The 22,064-nt window shown below is 43.7% G+C and overlaps 1 protein-coding gene across 3 annotated transcripts in view; it reads left to right on the forward strand.

Moving 5' to 3' along the window:
• pygl (phosphorylase, glycogen, liver) overlaps nt 1-22,064 on the forward strand; it is a 155,373-nt gene that overhangs the window by 41,265 nt on the left and 92,044 nt on the right. For all 3 annotated transcript variants that reach the window (XM_067991011.1, XM_067991012.1, XM_067991013.1), the window contains one exon: nt 4,871-4,982. In XM_067991011.1, coding sequence (XP_067847112.1) covers nt 4,871-4,982 — 112 coding nt within the window. The remainder of the gene's footprint in view (nt 1-4,870; nt 4,983-22,064) is intronic.

Below are 22,064 nucleotides of genomic sequence, written 5' to 3' on the forward strand. Positions count from 1 at the left end.
GATTTTTATCTGTGCTGTTGATAGTTAAGAAATGTTAGCATTCTAATTACTGACACCTATGCGAGACAAAGATACACACAAAAGAGATACACAGGTAGAGAGAGGGGGGCGGACAGAGAGACCTCCAGCAACCAATCAACATACTCCAAACTTAATGTTTGCTGAGCTCTCTTAGAAAGTTACAAAACTAGTCCTGTCAGATATGGGATTCTGCCATCCACACTCAGTCTGTCAGGTCCATGCCATCCCCCCCCTCCTTCTCCTCATTGCTGACAGACGCCAGAAATCCACTAGTGAGTCAAACCCCATATTCCAATTTCCACTGCACAGTTCCACCAAACCCCAGGTGCTTCCTCTACCATAATGCTGGACCAAATAATCCCCCCCTGCCTTTGCCAAGTCCGAGCAACCTCACTCCAGCACCCCTACCTCAGTTCTGTCAAAACCCAGGATCACCCTTTTTTTTTATTCGTTCATGGGATGTGGGCGTCGCTGGCAAGACCAGCATTTATTGCCCATCCCTAATTGCCCTCGAGAAGGTGGTGGTGAGCCGCCTTCTTGAACCTCTGCAGTCCGTGTGGTGACGGTTCTCCCACAGTGCTGTTAGGAAGGGAGTTCCAGAATTTTGACCCAGCGACAATGAAGGAACGGCGGTATATTTCCAAGTCGGGATGGTGTGTGACTTGGAGGGGAACGTGCAGGTGGTGTTGTTCCCATGTGCCTGCTGCTCTTGTCCTTCTAGGTGGTAGAGGTCGCAGGTTTGGGAGGTGCTGTCGAAGAAGCCTTGGCGAGTTGCTGCAGTGCATCCTGTGGATGGTACACACTGCAGCCACAGTGCGCCGATGGTGAAGGGAGTGAATGTTTAGGGTGGTGGATGGGGTGCCAATCAAGCGGGCTGCTTTATCTTGGATGGTGTCGAGCTTCTTGAGTGTTGTTGGAGCTGCACTCATCCAAGCAAGTGGAGAGTATTCCATCACACTCCTGACTTGTGCCTTGTAGATGGTGGAAAGGCTTTGGGGAGTCAGGAGGTGAGTCACTCGCCGCAGAATACCCAGCCTCTAACCTGCTCTCGTAGCCACAGTATTTATATGGCTGGTCCAGTTAAGTTTCTGGTCAGTGGTGACCCCCAGGATGTTGATGGTGGTGGATTCGGTGATGGTAATGCCGTTGAATGTCAGGGGGAGGTGGTTAGACTCTCTCTTGTTGGAGATGGTCATTGCCTGGCACTTATCTGGCGCGAATGATACTTGCCACTTATGAGCCCAAGCCTGGATGTTGTCCAGGTCTTGCTGCATGCGGGCTCGGACTGCTTCATTATTTGAGGGGTTGCAAATGGAACTGAACACTGTGCAATCATCAGCGAACATTCCCATTTCTGACCTTATGATGGAGGGAAGGTCATTGATGAAGCAACTGAAGATGGTTGGGCCTAGGACACTGCCTTGAGGAACTCCTGCAGCAATGTCCTGGGGCTGAGATGATTGGCCTCCAACAACCACTACCATCTTCCTTTGTGCTAGGTATGACTCCAGCCACTGGAGAGTTTTCCCCCTGATTCCCATTGACTTCAATTTTACAAGGGCTCCTTGGTGCCACACTCGGTCAAATGCTGCCTTGATGTCAAGGGCAGTCACTCTCACCTCACCTCTGGAATTCAGCTCTTTTGTCCATGTTTGGACCAACGCTGTAATGAGGTCTGGAGCCGAGTGGTCCTGGCGGAACCCAAACTGAGCATCGGTGAGCAGGTTATTGGTGAGTAAGTGCCGCTTGATAGCACTGTCGACAACACCTTCCATCACTTTGCTGATGATTGAGAGTAGACTGATGGGGCGGTAATTGGCCGGATTGGATTTGTCCTGCTTTTTGTGGACAGGACATACCTGGGCAATTTTCCACATTGTCGGGTAGATGCCAGTGTTGTAGCTGTACTGGAACAGCTTGGCTGGAGGCGCAGCTAGTTCTGGAGCACAAGTCTTCAGCACTACAGCTGGGATGTTGTCGGGGCCCATAGCCTTTGCTGTGGAATTATCTACCACAGAAGACAAGTCATTAAATATATTCATGAAGGAGATAGATATATTTCTTGATGCTAAAGGGATCAAGGGATATGGGGAAAAAGCGGGAACAGGGTACTGAGTTAGACGATCAGCCATGTATCATTTTGAATGGTGGAGCAGGCCCAAAGGGCCTACTCTTGCTCCTATTTTCTATGATTCTATGAGTGACTAGGGAGAGGAGGGGACATGAAATGGCAGGTCTCTGTGAGAGAGCAAATTTGATGATATGACCACAAATATATTTGTCACCTCTTATAAAATATGTTCTTATGAGAGCTAAGAATATTACTTTCAATAAAAGCACTCCTTTCTGGGGAAGTCTTTTATTGAAGTTCTACAGTTCACATTTGACATGAAGAAATTATTGGTTTCAAACTCTCTGTTGAGGGAAGCATGGAAGTTTATGATGGGGGATGGGAAGGTGGAAAAATACAATTACCTGCAAGCCTGCCTAAACCTCCATTGCCAAGACCAGCATCATCTTCAATTTCCTCCAGTTCCTCAATATCTAAGCCCAGCTAAAGTAAACAGGAGAATGCAATGGAATCAGTTACACATTTAAGTAGCTGTTTCCATAAGTAAAGTAACAACTATTTCAATTTCACTCTAAAATAGACTTTAAATGATTTAGGCCAAACTGGTTGGGAATAAGGCTTCTCCAGGTGGGATGCAGCAAGGGTAAATATTGTAGCAAGGGTGAGATCTGAGGCACAACCTTATAAAGCTAAGCGAGTATTACAACCCTTATTATTTAAAATCAATGAAAAAATTCAACAGGCGATCTATAGAAATAATAAAATGATCAAAGTAACTACCAAGCTGAGCATCGGTGCGCAGGTTATTGGTGAGTAAGTGCCGCTTGATAGCACTGTCGATGACACCTTCCATCACTTTGCTGATGATTGAGAGTAGATTGATGGGGCGGTAATTGACCGGATTGGATTTGTCCTGCTTTTTGTGGACAGGACACACCTGGGCAATTTTCCACATTGTCGGGTAGATGCCAGTGTTGTAGCTGTACTGGAACAGCTTGGCTAGAGGCGCAGCTAGTTCTGGAGCACAAGTCTTCAGCACTACAGCTGGGATGTTGTCGGGGCCCATAGCCTTTGCTGTATCCAGTGCACTCAGCTGTTTCTTGATATCACGTGGAGTGAATCGAATTGGCCGAAGACTGGCTTCTGTGATGGTGGGGATATCGGGAGGAGGCCGAGATGGATCATCCACTCGGCACTTCTGGCTGAAGATAGTGCTATCAAAGCCCTGGACTACCTGCAGTGCAGCCAAATCTCAGTCCATCTACCAGTATTGCTAAATACCAGATATGTAACTCCAACTGGTACTTCTTGAGTATCATCTTGCTGTGTATACTCAGCTTTAAAACTGGTAAGAGAAAAAAAATAAATACATGGGTAAAGAAATATATATCTCAAATGTAAAACATTTTCCGTATTCACAGAATAATCGACAGAATCATGGAATTTAATTTGCAAGCACCAGTCGGAATTCCAGAATACCAATCAATCAAAATGGAATTTTACTTATTTAGTTACTAAATTAGTGGTCCTGACATTAACTTCTGCATGGCATAAATACCCCTATTGTTATAACAGCATATTCTGACTCACTGTGAGCAATGCCATGGGAAATCTATTAGCATTTAAATAAAAGTTTTGAGAGTGTGTGTCCCACTGCAGATGTCACATTTTGTATAACACTTCAACGAATCACAACTGAACAACCATTATTTTAAATAAGCATACAAAAAAGTTATTTCCTGCCATCTTTTTCTGATCTTGGGATAACTTGGAGAAGTTATTGAGATAATGAGAAGGGTAACCATGCAGTTGTCAATCTAGTCTAACATCCAACAATAGTAATTAGCTTTTAATTGATCTCAGGACTTATTTAGAATACTTCCCTATTGGGAGTTCATGAGCAGTGGCCTTAATGGGACAAGTCAGGTTAGCAGCTAAACATTATGGGTTAGAATTTATGTGGAGTTCTCACGATCTTCTGTAGCAGTTATGACCGGAGATCAAGAGAATCCCTGCAGAAATTCTAGGCTTTTAATTGTACTCCCGACCCCAGATCGCCAATGAACATGACCACAGGAGACCAGCCAAACCTCACATAATGGATCTGTAATTTCTTCTGAAATTGTCATTGGTATAGCTCTGAATCAGGGAGATTTTTCCATAATCAAGACTACAGTGGCTGACTTTGGACGGATGGTATTTTGACATGGTCCAGGTCTGGCTGGCTGGCTGACTGAATGTGGCCACAGTGACCAAGCTGAATAATCTTTCTGGCTTCGGTACAAACATGATTCCCGTTTAGCGAGTCGGAAACTTCATCCAAACAATGGCTTTAGCTCAGAATTTTGCTAATCAGATAGTGTGATGCCTGAAGTGTGTTTCGTTTTTACTCAACTCCCCATGCCACCCCCAAATGAACTACAATATGACATATTTATGAAAATTGAATGATTTTAGTCTAGGTGTTGCAGTCCTTAAAAGTTGAAATGCAAAAATCTTGAAATATTGCATTCATTGCAAAATCTTTCATTCTATGATGGTTATACAATGAAACATTGATGAGACAATAGTGCATGCTTTAAACTTGTGTGACGGTTATCAACTATTTGAAATTAAAAACAGAAAATGCTGGAAACACACAGCAGGTTAATCAGCATCTATAAAGAAAAAAGATAGATTATTAGTGTTACACGGGTTTACCCTTCATTACAACTAGAGGACAGTAGTCCCTTCATCTGTATTGAAAATACAATGCCTTTTGTGCTGATAAACCTGCAGGTAGTTCTTGCCATACCATATGATACTCCAGTGCCAGGATATCTGAACAACACTGTGAACACAATGAGGCTGTGGTCTGCCAAAGCACCAAATGACTTTCACTTGCATCACTGTAAGTATTCTATTGCAGTAGACATTGATTCTATAAATTGATCAGCCCTGATAGTGAAAAAATAAATTTAATCATAGGAGAAATCATAAATATATTAAAAGATATGGGGAATTGGATTAGACTATGTGGAGAAAAACGCTGGCATAGATTTGATGAATTGAATGGCCCATTTCTGTGCTGTAACATTCTATAATTCTGTGAGTTCAAAATATAAACTGTTCTGAGCCATTTATGTTTTGTCCACTTTATAAGCCTGTTTTTAAAACACTACAGGGGTAAAATTTCCAATGTGTGCACTATGATGGTGGGAATAGTGCACAATAAAACATCTGTCCAAATTACAGCATGTGCCTACTCCTACCCGAACCTCCCCTTTGGTAGTTCATTATATATTCCTGCTGCGTTCCAGCTGCATAGCTGGTTGTCTGTAGGAGCTCATGCGCATGGAAGCAGAATTTGGAAGTGCTGCTGCATTTTTTTTGATTTTTCTTCAAAATCTATATATATAACCTTCTACTGCTGCCAAATCTTGGAACCACCCTCCTAATGATACCAGACCCCCAAACTCCTCTCTCCAACCCCCACCTTTTTGTCCGGCCCTAGAACCCTCTCCCCCTTATGCTCTTGAATTCCTGGACTCCTTCCAGTGTTGCCTATTGCCATGACTCTTCCCCCCCCCCCAACCCTTTCTCAGACCCTCATGACTCTTTCCCTCCTACCTCCATCTCTCGTAGACACTGGAACATCCCTCCTAATGCTGTTAAGCCATGAGATTTGCCTCCCCAATTCTGCCAGACTGTAGAAATCCCTCTTCAGTAATGCAATCAACTAGGCAACACTCCCCAGTGCTGCCAAACCACAGGACTCCGACCCCAGTACTGTGAAGTTGCAGGATCATTCCTTCAATGCTGGCAAAATGCACAAGCCTCCTTCCTTGCTATTGAACCCCAGGATCCACCCCACTATGCTGATAACCTTCAGGACTATTCCCTCAATGCTACTAATATCCAGCACCTTCTCCCCCACCCCAGGTGATGTTAAATTCTAGGACTGCCCTCAGTACTGCAAAACTGCAGTCTTGCCAAACCCCAGGACCCTCAGCCCAGTTCTGCCAACCTTTGGGACCATCTTTCCCTGTGGACTCTGTGTTGTTAAACCCCAAGACCTCCTGTGCAGCACCCTGGAAACACCAGGTACTAAATTCCATTCCGATACTACCGTCCTGTTGTGTGACCTGTACTTTGAAAAAGATGATGTATAAATTTCAGTACATAGGTAAAGGAACTACTGTATCGTCAGGCTAACATTGGCAATACCATAGAAGGTCCAGTAGCATATGTATATTAATATCTATATCTTACTAAAAAATCATACATCTGCCTGTACATCCTGTCTACAACACATTACTTCCTGTTGTTTATCTTTTTGTCACACTTTTGTGTCATTTATTTCCCATTATAAATTCCTGTCTTCATATTTATAATGGAAATCGCCTATGTAAACTTGTCACACTGTAACTGAACCACTCGGTGGCACTATATTACCTTTTCCCCACAAATTGCTTAAAATGCTTTCTGAAAAATCTTTGAACCACTATTTTGACTAACAGTATTGTTTGAAATATCTTCTGTGTCTTTTAATGCCTTTATTCAAGTTTTTAGTTGAGAGCCGATGTCTCAGCGTGCCCAAAAGCAGGGGCTTGGACTTGATCTTTTTGCTTAGAGCTGTGAGTTGAATTTGGATTTAGTAGCTTGAGTATGTGAAGTGTGTACAATTTCTCAAGATGTGTACGAACCATTTAGTCAGCTGTGCCGATGGAATATATTTCTTTAGATTCTAGAAGTTTCTGCTCAGTTGTTTTTAAAATTATTTGAAGAAAAGCAAGGAGAAACATTCAAAATCTTTATTCAGATAAAGTTTATATTCTTTTTTTTAAACAGAGAAACTGTATGTATGTGAGAGAGGGAGAGAAAAATGACGATAATGATTACACACCTGCTGTAGCTTTTGTTTTGTTTTCTATTAATTTCAGAAAGTACATTAAGCTGAGAGTACCTTTCGTCATGCTAATGTTAGTTAAATTTTCATAAAGGTGATTTTTAAAGCCAACTAATTATCTCATCTGTGTTTTGTTGACAGAAAAGGTAAATGCTCTAATTGCATACACCTCTGAGACAGAGATTCTAAATTCTAACAGCTATGAGTCAGACAGAGAAAAAGAAAGACGCACAGATAGAGAGAGATACAGAGTGACTTTCCTCATTCTAATTCGATTTATTTTAAAAACAAGTAAGTTGAACTTTGAAAGCAAACAAAGACTTTGAGGGAAACAAATAGGTAACCAGGGGGCAAGGGGAGGAGGGAGACTGGTTAAGGGTCAAAGGGGCCTCTCGCCTCTCTCTACCCATCTTTGGCGAAGTGAGTGGGATTGGGGGAGGAGTGGATGGAGGATTAAGGGTGAAGTGAGTGACAGCGGAGTATGGGGTAGGAGAGTATACGGGAGTTGAGTGGATAGTTTAAAGGGGAGGAGGCAAGAGGTAGTGACAGAGTGAAAGGGGTGATAGGATGAGGGAGTGAAGGTTAGTGGGAAGGTGAAAGGGTAAGGGATATGATGGATGTAAAGGGGTGGAAAGGGAGCCATGAAGCCTACATTTTACCTGCAAATCCCACCCCAAATGCAATCTGCAGCTGTTGATGGCTCCATACCCCATCACACCATGCCATACCACCAATCATCTCCCACCCAAAAAAAAGAAAAAGACTGTTATAAGTTCTGGTCGTAGGTACCTTCTCAGGTTCAGTGGCGTCAGTCACTCCTGTAAGCAGTCTGAGGGTCTCACTTTTATGGAAATTGACTCACTGCCCTAAATCTACTTGTACATTAATGAGGCCCAGAGGCGTAACAATAGAACCCCCTTGCAATCTGGACTGGATATTCATGTATTTAGCATGTATATTTATTCAATGTCTCCGAAAGCAGATCAAGTTAACAGTAGATGAGGTAAAGTTTGGTTCGATTCATAAACCTGTTTTATTCCATAGTAAAGTGAAACACTAAGTAATGCGTATTATCAGTGTTGCTCAGTTCTATCGGTGCAACTTATATTCACGTAGTGATACAAAATAAATAACGCACAATATTCCCACATCAATGGGTCACCGAACTTAACTTAAACAGAATAATCCCTCTGCATTCATTCCTACAACCAAGGGCACAACCTTACTCCTTGCAATCTCCTATCTTTTTTAACCTTCTCGTAACACTCCGCTATCTAGCTACCTCTTTGCTGTCTGTTTCTTTTTTAAAAGCTTGATTCCATGTTAGTGTTTAGTCAAAACTGACTACCACAATGAGTGTAAATAGTCGCTGGAATGTCAAATTATCTCCAGGATGTTAGGTTCAACTGATACACACCTGGAAGCCCTGCTGTACTGTAAATTTAACTCTTGTAAAGTAATCTTTAACCTAAAAGCACATTTTAGAATAATTTATATCTAGATCATTTCCATGGAAAAATGGGCAAAAAAATCCAGAAATGTAAGAAAGATATAGATAGTAGCAAAAAGAAGAATTAGGGAGCTATAACTAGAAGAAAAGAGAGAGAGAGAAATCGCAACATTAATTCAGAGACAGGCGAGAGAGAGCATATTCTCCTATTCACAAGGGAAAAGCGTAGAGCAGCAGAAAGAAAGAAAGACACTACTGATAAAGTGAAAACTAGAAGGCATAAGGCGATTGACCATGCATTAAAGCTGAAGGCCAGGCTAGGGTGGCCCAACTAAGAGTTCTATATACAAATGCACGGAGTATAAGGAATAAATTTAATGAACTACAGGTTCAAATTCAAATTGGAGGGTATGACATGATAGCTATTACTGAGACATGGCTGCAGGATGGTCAGGATTGGGAACTAAATATACCGGGTTATAAGGTCTAAAGGAGAGATAGGGAAAATGGAAGAGGGGGTGGAGTAGCCTTAATGATTCGAGATGAAATCACTTCAATGATAAAGGAGGATATAACGAGAGATAAGCAGCCAACAGAGACCTTATGGGTTGAATTGAGAAATAGGAAAGGATCTAAGACTATAGTGAGAATTGTGTCTAGGACCCCTGGCAGCAGCTCTGAAGTGCTAGATTGTATAAATGCAGAGATTAGACAAGCGTGTAAGAAAGGCATAGTGGTCTTAATGTTGGACTTTAACCTTCACATAGATTGGGAAAAGCAGACCAGCAACTGTCAGAAAGGTAGTGAATTTCTTGAGTGTGTCTGGGATAGTTTTCTACAGCAGTATGTCCTAGAGGCAATAAGGGGGCAAGCCATACTAGATTTAGTAATAAGTAATGAACCAGATTTAGTTAACGGCTTAACTGTACGCGAACATCTATCCAATAGCGATCATAACATGATCGAGTTCAATGTAGTGTTTGAAAGGGAAAAAAGTGAATCAGCTGCAAAGATTCTAGACTTGGGTAAGGCCGACTTCAATGGGATGAGACAGAGACTGTCCACAGTAAACTGGGCAGATCTATTAACGGGTAAAACGACTGATGATCGGTGGGAAATGTTTAAAGAAACATTTAACTTGATACAGAATCGGTTTATATCCCTGAGGGGCAAGAACTCTACTTGCCAAAAAAAACAGCCATGGACAACTAAAGAGGTAAGGGACAGTATAAGACATAAGGAAAGGGCATACAAAAAGGCAAAAAATGGCACAGATCCTGGCGAATGGGAAAGATACAAAGATCAACAAAGGGTCACAAAACAGATAGTAAGAGCTACAAAAAGAGAGTATGAAAAGAAACTTGCAAGGGATATCAAAACCAATACGAAGAACTTTTATAGTTACATTAAGAAAAAGAGGGTGGTCAGGAGCAGTGTTGGCCCCTTAAAAACTGAAAGTGGGGATATTGTCATTGACAGTGGGGAAATGGCAGACATGTTGAACGATTACTTTGCGTCAATATTTACAGTAGAAAAAGAGGATAGCATGCCAGAAATCCCAAGAAAACTAATATTGAATCGGGGACAGGGACTCAATAAAATTAACATAAGTAAAGCAACAGTAATGAAGAAAATAATAGCACTAAAGAGTGACAAATCCCCAGGACCAGATGGTTTCCATCCCAGCGTTTTAAAGGAAGTAGGTGAGCACATTGCAGATGCCCTAACTATGATCTTTCAAAGTTCTCTAGATTCAGGAACTGTCCCTCTAGATTAGAAAATTGCACATGTCACTCTGCTTTTTAAGAAAGGAGAGAGAGGGAAACCAGGGAATTATAGACCAGTTAGCCTAACATCTGTTGTGGGGAAAATGCTGGAGTCTATAATTAAGGATAGGGTGATTGAACACCTCAAGAATTTTCAATTAATCAGAGAGAGCCAGCATGGATTTGTGGGAAAGGTAGGTCGTGCCTGACAAACCTGATTGAATTTTTTGAAGAGATGACTAAAGTAGTGGACAGGGGAATGTCAATGGATGTTATTCCAGAAGGCATTTGATAAGGTCCCACATAAGAGACTGTTAGCTAAGATAGAAGCCCGTGGAATCGAGGGAAAAGTATGGACTTGGTTAGGAAGTTGGCTGAGCGAAAGGCGACAGAGAGTAGGGATAATGGGTAGGTACTCACATTGGCAGGATGTGACTAGTGGAGTCCCGCAGGAATCTGTCTTGGGACCTCAATTTTTCACAATATTCATTAACGACTTAGATGAAGGCATAGAAAGTGTCATATCTAAGTTTGCCGATGACACAAAGATTGGTGGCATTGTAAGCAGTGTAGATGAAAACATAAAATTACAGAGCGATATTGATAGATTAGGTGAATGGGCAAAACTGTGACAAATGGAATTCAATGTAGACAAATGTGAGGTCATCCACTTTGGATCAAAAAAGGATAGAACAGAGTATTTTCTAAATGGTAAGAAGTTAAAATCAGTGGATGTCCAAAGGGACTTAGGGGTTCAGGTACATAGATCATTGAATTGTCATGAACAGGTGCAGAAAATAATCAAGAAGGCAAATGGAATGCTGGCCATTATATCTAGAGGACTAGAGTACAAGGGGACAGAAATTATGCTGCAGCTATACAAAACCCTGGTTAGACCACACCTGGAGTACTGTGAGCAGTTCTGGGCCCCGCACCTTCGGAAGGACATATTGGCTTTGGAGGGAGTGCAGCATAGGTTTACGAGAATGATACCCAGACTTCAAGGGTTAAGTTACGAGGAGAGATTACACAAACTGGGGTTGTATTCTCTGGAGTTTCGAAGGTTAAGGGGTGATCTGATCAAAGTTTATAAGATATTAAGGGGAACAGATAGGGTGGAAAGAGAGAAACTATTTCCGCTGGTTGGGGATTTTAGGAGTAGGGGGCACAGTCTAAAAATTAGAGCCAGACCTTTCAGGAGCGAGATTAGAAAACATTTCTACACACAAAGGGTGGTAGAAGTTTGGAACTCTCTTCCGCAAACGGCAATTGATACTAGCTCAATTGCTAAATTTAAATCTGAGATAGATAGCTTTTTGGCAACCAAAGGTATTAAGGGATATGGGCCAAAGGCGGGTATATGGAGTTAGATCACAGATCAGCCATGATCTTATCAAATGGCGGAGCAGGCATGAGGGGCTGAATGGCCTACTGTTCCTATGTTCAATGCCATGGTAGCTGGTAATATATTAAAAATCTTGTACCTGCATGTGTTTCCTATCTATAAAACCTCAGTTCCTGTTATCACGTTTTTGTGTCAGCTTTTTCCCATTATAAATTTCTATATCCACATTTATAATGAAAACTGCCTATTTAAACTTGTCGTGCTGTAATTCTATCATACTGCCAGTCGTGACCCTGCAGCGCCTCAGTTTTGCGACTCCTAGCTTCTCAGTCTTTACTGCAGATAATCTGCTATGTTCCAACCAACTCTAGTTCTCTGTTTTCCAAATTACCATAAGTTTTGTCATTTAACTATAAACAATAATATCAATTCAAAGATATGACAAGATTTAATATGTAGTTGTTACAGCTTGGGTTTCCTATGCCATCATATTGTATTTCACACAGTTTCCTTACCCATTTGCGGATTGCTGAATGTATTAACGTTTTAATCACTCAGCCTTCTCATGGCTATCAAAGATAGCCTTTATCTTGACTAATTCAGGTCTTGAACAAAGATTTCTGTGGCACTGATGGATAAATAGTCTTTAAGCACTCACTTCCTCAGTTTTCAAAAAAACCTTGCGGGATCAATCTTAGAATTTGATTACCATAATTCTAAAATGGCATATATGAAAGATATCGGCCTAGATATTTCTCTTTGTCAGGTGTAACACCAAAACTGCGCTTGAAACATACTTACACCCAGTGGTGTCACCAGCCCAATTTTTCTCCTTTGATTTCATTAAGTTCTTATGGCTGGTTCTCAGGCCTATTGTTGCTCTCTATAGCGATTCCACCTGTCTGATGAAAAATCCAGTGTTGCTGTAGAGTTAAAATGGCTGCCATTTTATGTTTTTACCAATGTAGCTCATTGCAATGACTGAGGCTGGTGATTATTCAGGACACCTGGCACACTAATTAAAAGACTGATCATTTGTAGTGTAAGTGTCTGTAATCTGGTAAGGGAGACCAAGTGTTTTGGCTGCACGGGATGGAGGCCCACAAAGGGTATTTTGCAGGCCCAGTGGAAGGAGGCAGTCTTAGAAATGAGTGCCATCTCAGCTGGTTCAGACATTTAAAATGCAGATAATTCCTGCTGCTGCCTGCTGAACTCGCAGCTGATTCTGTATCTGAGAGGGAGAGAATTCCCTGAACTGCATCCCCTTAAATCTGAGATGAGCGACTCAGTCCACCGAGCTGTCAATCAGTTACTTCCTTGTGGTGAGAGCCTATACTTCGATGTAGGAGTCCTACAGTATTGCCTGGCTAAACTACCATTGTCTGAATAGAATGAAGTAATACCTGAACTCTCAGGTATTGCAAGGAACCATATTCTCATAATGATCTTCCCTCTGGTTAGATAACTAACGCTTTATATCACCATTGTGTGTCTAAGCACACTTTCTGGCTGCTGGCTTATTGTTTGTGGATCAGAAATGTATCAAGATGGCAGTTTAAAATTAGAATTACCTGCAGCTCCAGAATCTTGAAAGTGCATAACAGCACATCTTCCTGAAGATTCTTCTGGAAGTTGCTCCTGCAACACCCTGCAATTTTCAAATGTTATTCCCTTGTGGATAGCCACAAGCAAGCCCAATAAATCTTTTCTTGAGATATTCTTTGGCGGTAGAGGAGGGAAATGGGATCATAATATGGATACACATCATATCCTAGTAAACGATGGTTCCACCAATAGAAGGTATAGAACTTCAGCAACGGTTGCTAGCCTCTTTGCAACTTCATCATGGTAGGCTCTGAGCCTGGGATATATGAGTACGTCTTCTCATATTTGCACACAACAAGTTCCCACAAACAGCAATGAAATAATTGATCAGATCATTTGTTTTAGATGTTGGTTGAGGAATGACTAGGACACTGAGAGAACTCCCCTGCACTTCTTCGAATAGTATCATGGGATCTTTCTCGTCCACCTGAGTGAGCAAACGGGGCCACGGTTGAACGTCTCATCTGAAAGATGGCACCTCCAAAAGTGCAGTACTCCCTCAGTACTGCACAGAAGTGCGAGCCTAGATTATTTGCCCAAGTCTCTGGAATGGGGCTTGAACCCACAACACCTTCTGACTCAGAGGCTAGGGTGCTACCAGTGAGCCAAGGTTGACACAGTAGAGTTCTCAACTATGAAGGAAACTGTTTGGACACATATTTCATACACCACAGGATTAATCTGCGTTGGGAATCATTGAAGAAGGGCAATACTCTGCCACTTTTCAGTACAACTCCAAAGGATTGTGTCGAGGCTGAAGTTGCCATCCACCAGAACCCCCAGGTACCAATATGGATCAACAATTAAAACAGATTGCCCCCACCACCATATTCCACTAGTCATTCTATTGTTCAAGATGGTGGGCTGACCACACTAGATCAGTGTTGAGACCACCTGTAACAGAATATCTGCAAAAAGTAATGCCTGGATCAGACACTTCATATCCATCCTTCGTGATGCCATCCAACATATCATTGATCATTCATGATGACATTGAATAGGATCACAGTTGGTAACCTTTCCCTTTGAGAGAAACAAGTCCAGTGATTCTCTCACTTACCCTTATATGGATCTTGGAGTTAGAGTACACATCCAGATAAAATCCAAGTTTTGACTGTGTACTTCTATAACTTCTTCGTGAGGGCTGCATGAGGCATTACGTCAAAAACCTGTCAAAAATTGATTATACCAATATAAGTGGGTTCCCCCTTAATTTTATAATACTGCAATCTCGTAAAAACCCGCTACTCGTCCTACACTTTCCTCACAAGATAAAATTTTGTCTCTTCTTTTCTGATTGCTTTGTGGGCCTCCAGTATATCCAACATACATATTGCAACAATCTGAAGAACTACCTTAAGAGCCACTGATGTTATTGAGATTCCTTGATAGTGTTTGGGCTTTGTAGGATCCTCTTTCTTGTGGATAGAAACCAGAACTGTGCTGTAGAATACTGTGGATTTACATGCCTCAAGCAGAATCATATTCAAAAACCTCAGAAGGGTTCCTGAAAATAGTCGGTGGATCCCATCACTTCAAGACCATTACTGATGCCCCACCTCTTGTCTAGTGCAGTTTTTAGAAATTTGGCATGAATACCATCCTCGTGTGCTGTCCAAATGTATTTGTTCACACTTGTAACTTTGCATCTGTAATCAATCAATGATCTGTTAAATTTTATGAACCTTCAAGAGTGACTTTTCGATTATGTTGCCACTATGTTAATTCTGATCAGGGTTTGCTTGATTTATGAAATGAGATTAGGTGCTAAAATGAAGCTGCGTTTCAGATAGCTATCGCTTTAACACTATTACTGCCTATGGGGAACTGGTGTGGCACCAAGGAGCCCTAGTAAAATTGATGTTAATGGGAATCAGGGGAAAACTCTCCAGTGGCTGGAGTCATACCTAGCACAAAGGAAGATGGTAGTGGTTGTTGGAGGCCAATCATCTCAGCCCCAGGGCATTGCTGTAGCAGTTCCTCAGGGCAGTGTCCTAGGCCCAACCATCTTCAGCTGCTTCATCAATGACCTTCCCTCCATCATAAGGTCAGAAATGGGGATGTTCGCTGATGATTGCACAGTGTTCAGTTCCATTTGCAACCCCTCAAATAATGAAGCAGTCCGAGCCCGCATGCAGCAAGGCTTGGGCTCGTAAGTGGCAAGTAACATTCGCGCCAGACAAGTGCCAGGCAATGACCATCTCCAACAAGAGAGAATCTAACCACCTCCCCATGATATTCAACGGCATTACCATCGCCGAATCCCCCACCATCAACATCCTGGGGGTCACCATTGACCAGAAACTTAACTGGACCTGCCATATAAATACTGTGGCTACAAGAGCAGGTCAGAGGCTGGATATTCTGTGGCGAGTGACTCACCTCCTGACTCCCCAAAGCTTTTCCACCATTTACAAGGCACAAGTCAGGAGTGTGATGGAATACTCTCCATTTGCCTGGATGAGTGCAGCTCCAACAACACTCAAGAAGCTCGACATCATCCAGGACAAAGCAGCCCACTTGATTGGCACCCCATCCACCATCCGAAACATTCACTCCCTTCACCACCGGCGCACTGTGGCTGCAGTGTGTGTGTACCATCCACAGGATGCACTGCAGCAACTCACCAAGGCTTCTTCGACAGCATCTCCCAAATCCGCGACCTCTACCACCTAGAAGGACAAGAGCAGCAGGCACATGGGAACAACACCACTTGGACGTTCCCCTCCAAGTCACACGCCATCCCGACTTGGAAATATATCGCTGTTCCTTCATCGTCACTGGGTCAAAATCCTGGAACTCCCTTCCTAACAGCATTGTGGGAGAACCTTCACCACACGGACTGCAGCGGTTCAAGAAGGCGGCTCACCACCACCTTCTCTAGGGCAATTAGGGATGGGCAATATATGCCAGCATTGCCAGCGACGCCCACATCCCATGAACGTATAAAAAAAATGCACGACGCGCACTAAACAAGGTTGGTGAGTTGCAGGCGCATGGGAATTAGCAACATGGGAATTAGCTACATGGGAATATGACGCTGTGGCGATAACGAAGACCTGGCTTAAAAAGGAGCAGGACTGGGTACTAAATATTCCTGGATACCAGGGGCTCGATTTTGCAATGGTGGCAGGTTGGCAGCGGGGACCGGGGTGGGGGGATTGAAGATCCACGTGGCAAACCCACATGATCAAAACTTACCGTTTCCGACGCGATTGCATGTTGATTAACGTCCTTTCCGGGTTTTGTGCCCAGCAGTCAGCCTGATTGACAAGCTAGCTACTGTCAGGAGCTGCAACGTGAGGGGGGGAAAGAAAGAGCAAGCGAGACGTCATCCGGCGCTGGAATGGAAGACCGGGGGATGTGGGGGAGTGGAAGATCGGGGGGGGTGGGGGAGAGGGGAAAATCGGGGGTGACGAGGAGGATATCGAGAGGGGAGAGGAGAAGATCGGGGGGGAGAGCGGAAGATCGGGCAGGAGAGGGGAAGATCGGGGATGACGAGGGGGAGAGCGAAAGATCGGGGGGGTGAAGAGGGGGACATCGGGGGGTGAAATGGGGGACATCGGGGGGGTGAAGATGGGGACATCGGGGGGGGGTGAAGATGGGGACATCAGGAGGACATCCGGGGGGTGAAGAGGGGGACATCGGGACGACATCAGGGTGGGGTGAAGAGGGATAGATCGGAGAGGGAGACATCGGACATTGGAACAGGTTCATTTTGTGTTTTAACTTCCATCTATGGTGTTTTATGTAATTTATTTCGTTTTTTTTTCCTGATCCGGCCCTTCATGCCTGGTTTCACCAGGAGTGAATCAGAAGCGGTGGGCAAGCCGCCCAGGTACGTTAAAAATCGTTACAATTACTTCATCTGTTACAGGTAAAGTGCCTTAAGTACCTCAATGGGGTACATTTGGCTCTTTAATTGTTAAGGCCGGCGGGACTTCTGTTTTCAGGTCGCCTGCACGCACACAGGTGGGACCCTGGGAAACTCGGAAGTCGGCAGGGTTGGAGCCGGCTTCCGATCCCGAACAGGATTTCCGCAATTTTCGGAGCTCCCCCGCCCCCAACGCACCCGCAGTTGCCCCCTAAAATTGAGCCCCAGGTGTTCAGGAAAGAAAGGGAAGGAAAGAAAGGAGGGAGGTGGGTGGCAGTATTGATTAAGGAGAATATTGCAATGGTTAGAGTTAAGAAACAATAGAGGTGCCATTACACTACTGGGGGTATTCCATAGGCCACCAACTAGTGGGAAGGATATAGAGGAGCAAGTTTGTCGGGAAATTACAGAGATATACAAGAGCAGTAGAGTAGTGATAATGGGGGACTTCAACTATCCTAATATAGGCTGGGATAGTAATGATGAACTGGATTCTTTTTTCCCCTCAGTCTGGTTCAGTAAACACTGAGTCGAATACACCTTTAAAGTTCAACACAACTTTAATAGCAGGCCTTAGTCTGTAGCTTCGATTCAGACTCCTGAGGGAGTCCGGACGATTCTAACAGAATAAGGAGACAAAGACATATACAAAAATTCATACCTTTATACAGATCAATAGGAGTTGGAACATCGTTAACACAAGAGTCAACACCAATCATAAGCTGGACATAAACTGGCCATGTGAGGTTACCTAATTTCAAGCCAATCACAGGTAGCCCATGGCCTGATCATGCTGCAGTGACAGACACTGATGGATGCATCCTTTCTTCTCACTAGGAATGTCCCTTTTGGTCTTGCTAAGGTGTTACCAATCTTGATTAGCTCGCAACATGGAGACACTCAGACCAGACCCTGAAACACATCAAAGACTCTACATTGATAAGACAATGCAGGCCTGCTGACTACGCAAACATATGGCCCAACAGTGGGGGGTGCCCTTTACCAACCTCAGCTATCAACTTATTAACCCTTTCCTAACCATTGTGAATTCTGCTATTTTGCCACGTAGGCACTTTACTATTTTACTGGACACTGACCACACAGGGATTCTCATTTCCCCCTTTTATCATTTCATGATAACCAACCCTTGTTCACTCATCAGTTCTGCCTGAGCAGAGTCTCATACTCGAATTTGTTCCATTGCTACCTTACAGCAGATTTTGATGCAAGCAACGATCAGGCCAAAAGTAAATATTGCTACAATTAGAATAACTAATCCGTGCATCAAATACGATCCCCATGAGCCACTGAGAAGCCATTCTAACCAACCTTCTCCTGAGGTTTGATGTAATTTTGTTACGGCTTTCTGTATATGCTCAGCCAGATTAGTTATATTTTCTGAGTTATCTGGTATGTAGGTGCAGCATTCTGTTCCAATCAGTGCACATGTTCCCCCTTTTGCGGCTAACAGGTAGTCTAGAGCCATGCGATTCTGCAAGGCCACTGTCCGAATGGCTATCATTTCTGCATTAATATCCTTCAGTGTTACTGCGGTGTCATTGGCTACTTCTTCTAATACCGAAGCCATCTGCCGAATTTCCTTAATTGTCCTGGCTACCCCATACCCAGGGAACAAAATAGCGAAATATCGTTCCGTTTCTGTAATTGCCCTTTTAGGCCTATACTGGTGATAATCCGCTAGGGAAGGCAAGTGATGAACATGGGGTACTACATATCCTAAATAACAGGACCCGATCCAGTTCTGAGGCAACCATGGGTATGCCTTATGGCCGCATATGAAATACGTACCATTATATGCAGTTAAATTTCCCTCTTTAGCCATATATATAAGAGGCCAAGAGTCAAGGTGATTCCACAGCAACCCACTGGTTTTATTAAGCGTTGGGGCCCACTGGCCCTGGAACATGCCCTGGGTAGTCAGGTTGACTATGGGCGGTAGCCAATAGTGGGTGGTGCTGCAATCACTATGTCCCATAAAAGGGCCATTATTTGGGGCATTCTTATTCCAACGTTTGGTCTAGACGTGTCGGTCAAGAGCAGGAACGGGGTCTTATGGGCTTGATTGTAATTAGGCTGGTACCATCCTCTAAACTCATTAAGACTATACCCCACTGATGCCCACTCTATTGTTTCCGGGGTTCCTATCGCATTTCCCGAATTGTTTCGTCTTATGACCCATTCCGCAGATTCATGGGACGTAAAGGGAATCGGCTTTAAAGGGATACCTCCCTTGGAATGGATAGGAATGTGGGAACACACCCAACAGCTAGAGATACCCTGCCATTTGGCATACACATAACTCATGTACAGGAAGGTGTTAATGTGCAGTTCACACTTTTGGAGTTGGAGATCTCTCTTACGTCTCTGTAGCAGAGAACCCTCTAATCTTAGATAGTTAAAAATCTCTATGGGGGCTAACCCATTACGCTTTCTCCCTTGGTTAAATCTCAGGTACCGATCGTACCTCTGTGTATCTCTCTCTTGTTTACACAGCTCAGGGGTCTTTTCCCCTTCATGCTTACAAACATAATCATATTTGCACTCAGTCCCATAACAAGGTATTCCTCCATGCGATATTCCTAACTCTATCGAGCGGTGGGGCTGCCTCAGGAGCCCGGCACATCCGTCTATCCGGGTGATGTTCCACCTTCCGAATCCGTCTGGGTCGTTATCGTTGCATCGAAGTACGTCTCCTTTGCATAGGTGGTGTATGCGCTTAGGCTGGTCCTGTCGACATGTTCTCTCTTTGGTTACTCCCAGGGTCAGCAAGAGTTCAAGGCAGAAGATCCAAGGGAAGACTTTCATAGCTGGTCACAATACCTGTATAGGGAAGATTTCTTAGAAGAAAAGAGAAGTTAGCATTTTAAGTTTGAGACGCGGGACTGATAGTTTTACAGTGGTGGAGGTGAACCCAAGCACTCTTCCCCTCTACCTTCACAGCGGTAGGGGTGGTGAGTAGAACCTGATAGGGCCCCTCCCAACGAGGTTCCAGTCCTTTCCTTGTCCAATTCCTGATTAACACGTACGTTCCCGGTTCGATTTTAGATGGACTGGCTATGGGAGGAAGTTCGACGTAGGCAGCTCGTACCCGAGAGTGGAGGCTTCTCAATGCCTTAGTTAATGACAAAATATAGTTAGTCATTTCTGTTGTCATGTGGTGAAAGTGGACAGTTTTCGGAGCGTTTTGATTCCACGGGGTCTTGAGGGGTCTCCCGTATATAATTTCAGCAGGACTTAACCGTGCTACCCCAGCCGGAGTAGTACGTATCTGAAATAAGGCTATAGGAAGAAGTTTAAGCCAAGTAGTACCAGTCTCTGCCTGCAGTTTAGCCAGTTTATTTTTCAAAGTCTGATTAGCTCGTTCGACCAACCCTGTGGCCTGTAGGCACAGTGTAACTGTTGTTTAATGCCCATTTGGGTGCAGAATTCCTTGTTCACCTGACCCACAAAATGAGGGCCGTTATCTGAACTCAATTGATTTGGGATTCCGTATCTCGGGATGATCTCTTTCATCAGAACTTTTACAACATGGAGGCTTTGTTATCCGTTGTCGGATAGGCCTCTATCCATTTACTAAATACATCAACAATAACTAGAACATATTCATAACCTTGACATCTTTCCAACTCAATGTAGTCCATCTGGAGGGTCTCAAAGGGACCTTCCGGCAAAGGGGTCTTTCCCCATTCGCAAGGCACTCCCTTCCCAGGGTTGTGTTGTTGACAAATGAGACAGCGACTGCTGATGCTCTGGGCTAGGGCTTGCAACCTCGGATGCCACCAAGTGGCCAGCAGCGTACCACTAGCAGCTTTGGCACCACAATGAGTTGCAAAGTGTACACATTCAATAACCCTTAGTGCTAATTCATCTGACATACAAGTCTGCCCCGCAGGGGTAACCCACAATTTAGATACACAGTCATAAGTACAACCAAGTTGTTTCCACATTTGTTTATCACCGTCAGGAGCGTCCTCCTGTAATTTAATGACGTCTTGGTTGGTTGGCATTGGCTTTTCAGAGGGAGACTTGCTTTTGTTTGAGCTTTTAGTCTGACTCATCATTCTAGGGACAACCACCCTCTGTGTCTGGGACGCTTCCTTAGCTTCCTGATCAGCATATCTATTCCCTATATCTACTGGGATCTGTCCTGTCGTGTGGGCGGAACATTTTATAACTGAGATCTGTCTTGGTAGCATAAGGACTTGTAACAAATCTGAGACTAACTTCTGATGGGAAATCTGCGTACCTGCAGAAGTCAGAAACCCTCTGTTTTTCCATAACTGTCCAAAATCGTGAACTACCCCGAAAGCGTATCTCGAATCTGTATACACATTAACCCTTTGGTCTTTCCTGAGGACACAAGCTCTTATCAGTGCAAACAGCTCCGCTTGCTGGGCAGAATATGGAAACTCAAAAGCAGCAGATTCGACAGTTTTACCGTCCTGGTCCACTATTGCATATCCAGAAAGTTTCTCTCCAAAGGAACCAATTGAGGCACTCCCATCTACGTACATAGTTATGTCCGGATCCTTTACTCTTAGTCAACTAATTAATACAACTGTATTCGAACAGAATTCAAGGATGGACCTGATTCCTTGTGCCTCACAATCCTAAGTGCCTTTGGTCTCTACGCCCACTTCAGGGTCCTGACCTTCGCGTGGGGGATCTCCCCTCTTAACAACCGGTCTAAGGCGTGCGTTTGAGACAGGCACTTCCTTCTGTAGTCGATCAGCACAAGCAATCAGTTCCTGTTCATACCCAATCCCCAGGGACTCGAAGTTCCTGTTTATACCCAATCCCCAGGGACTCGAAGTTCCTGTTTATACCCAATCACCAGGAACTCGAACCCTAATCCTCAGCGATTTTTAATCACTGACTCGAGGTTCCGGTTTATATCCAATTACCAAGAACTCGAACTCTAACTCTCAGTGATAATTTTGATCACTGACCCTCAGTGACAGTTCTATCACTGACCTACCGTTTACAAGTTATTCCCTCAGTACCTGTACTGACCCTCAGTGAT

This window comes from Heptranchias perlo, chromosome 10 (genome assembly GCF_035084215.1).
Source record: "Heptranchias perlo isolate sHepPer1 chromosome 10, sHepPer1.hap1, whole genome shotgun sequence".
NCBI lineage: Eukaryota > Metazoa > Chordata > Chondrichthyes > Hexanchiformes > Hexanchidae > Heptranchias > Heptranchias perlo.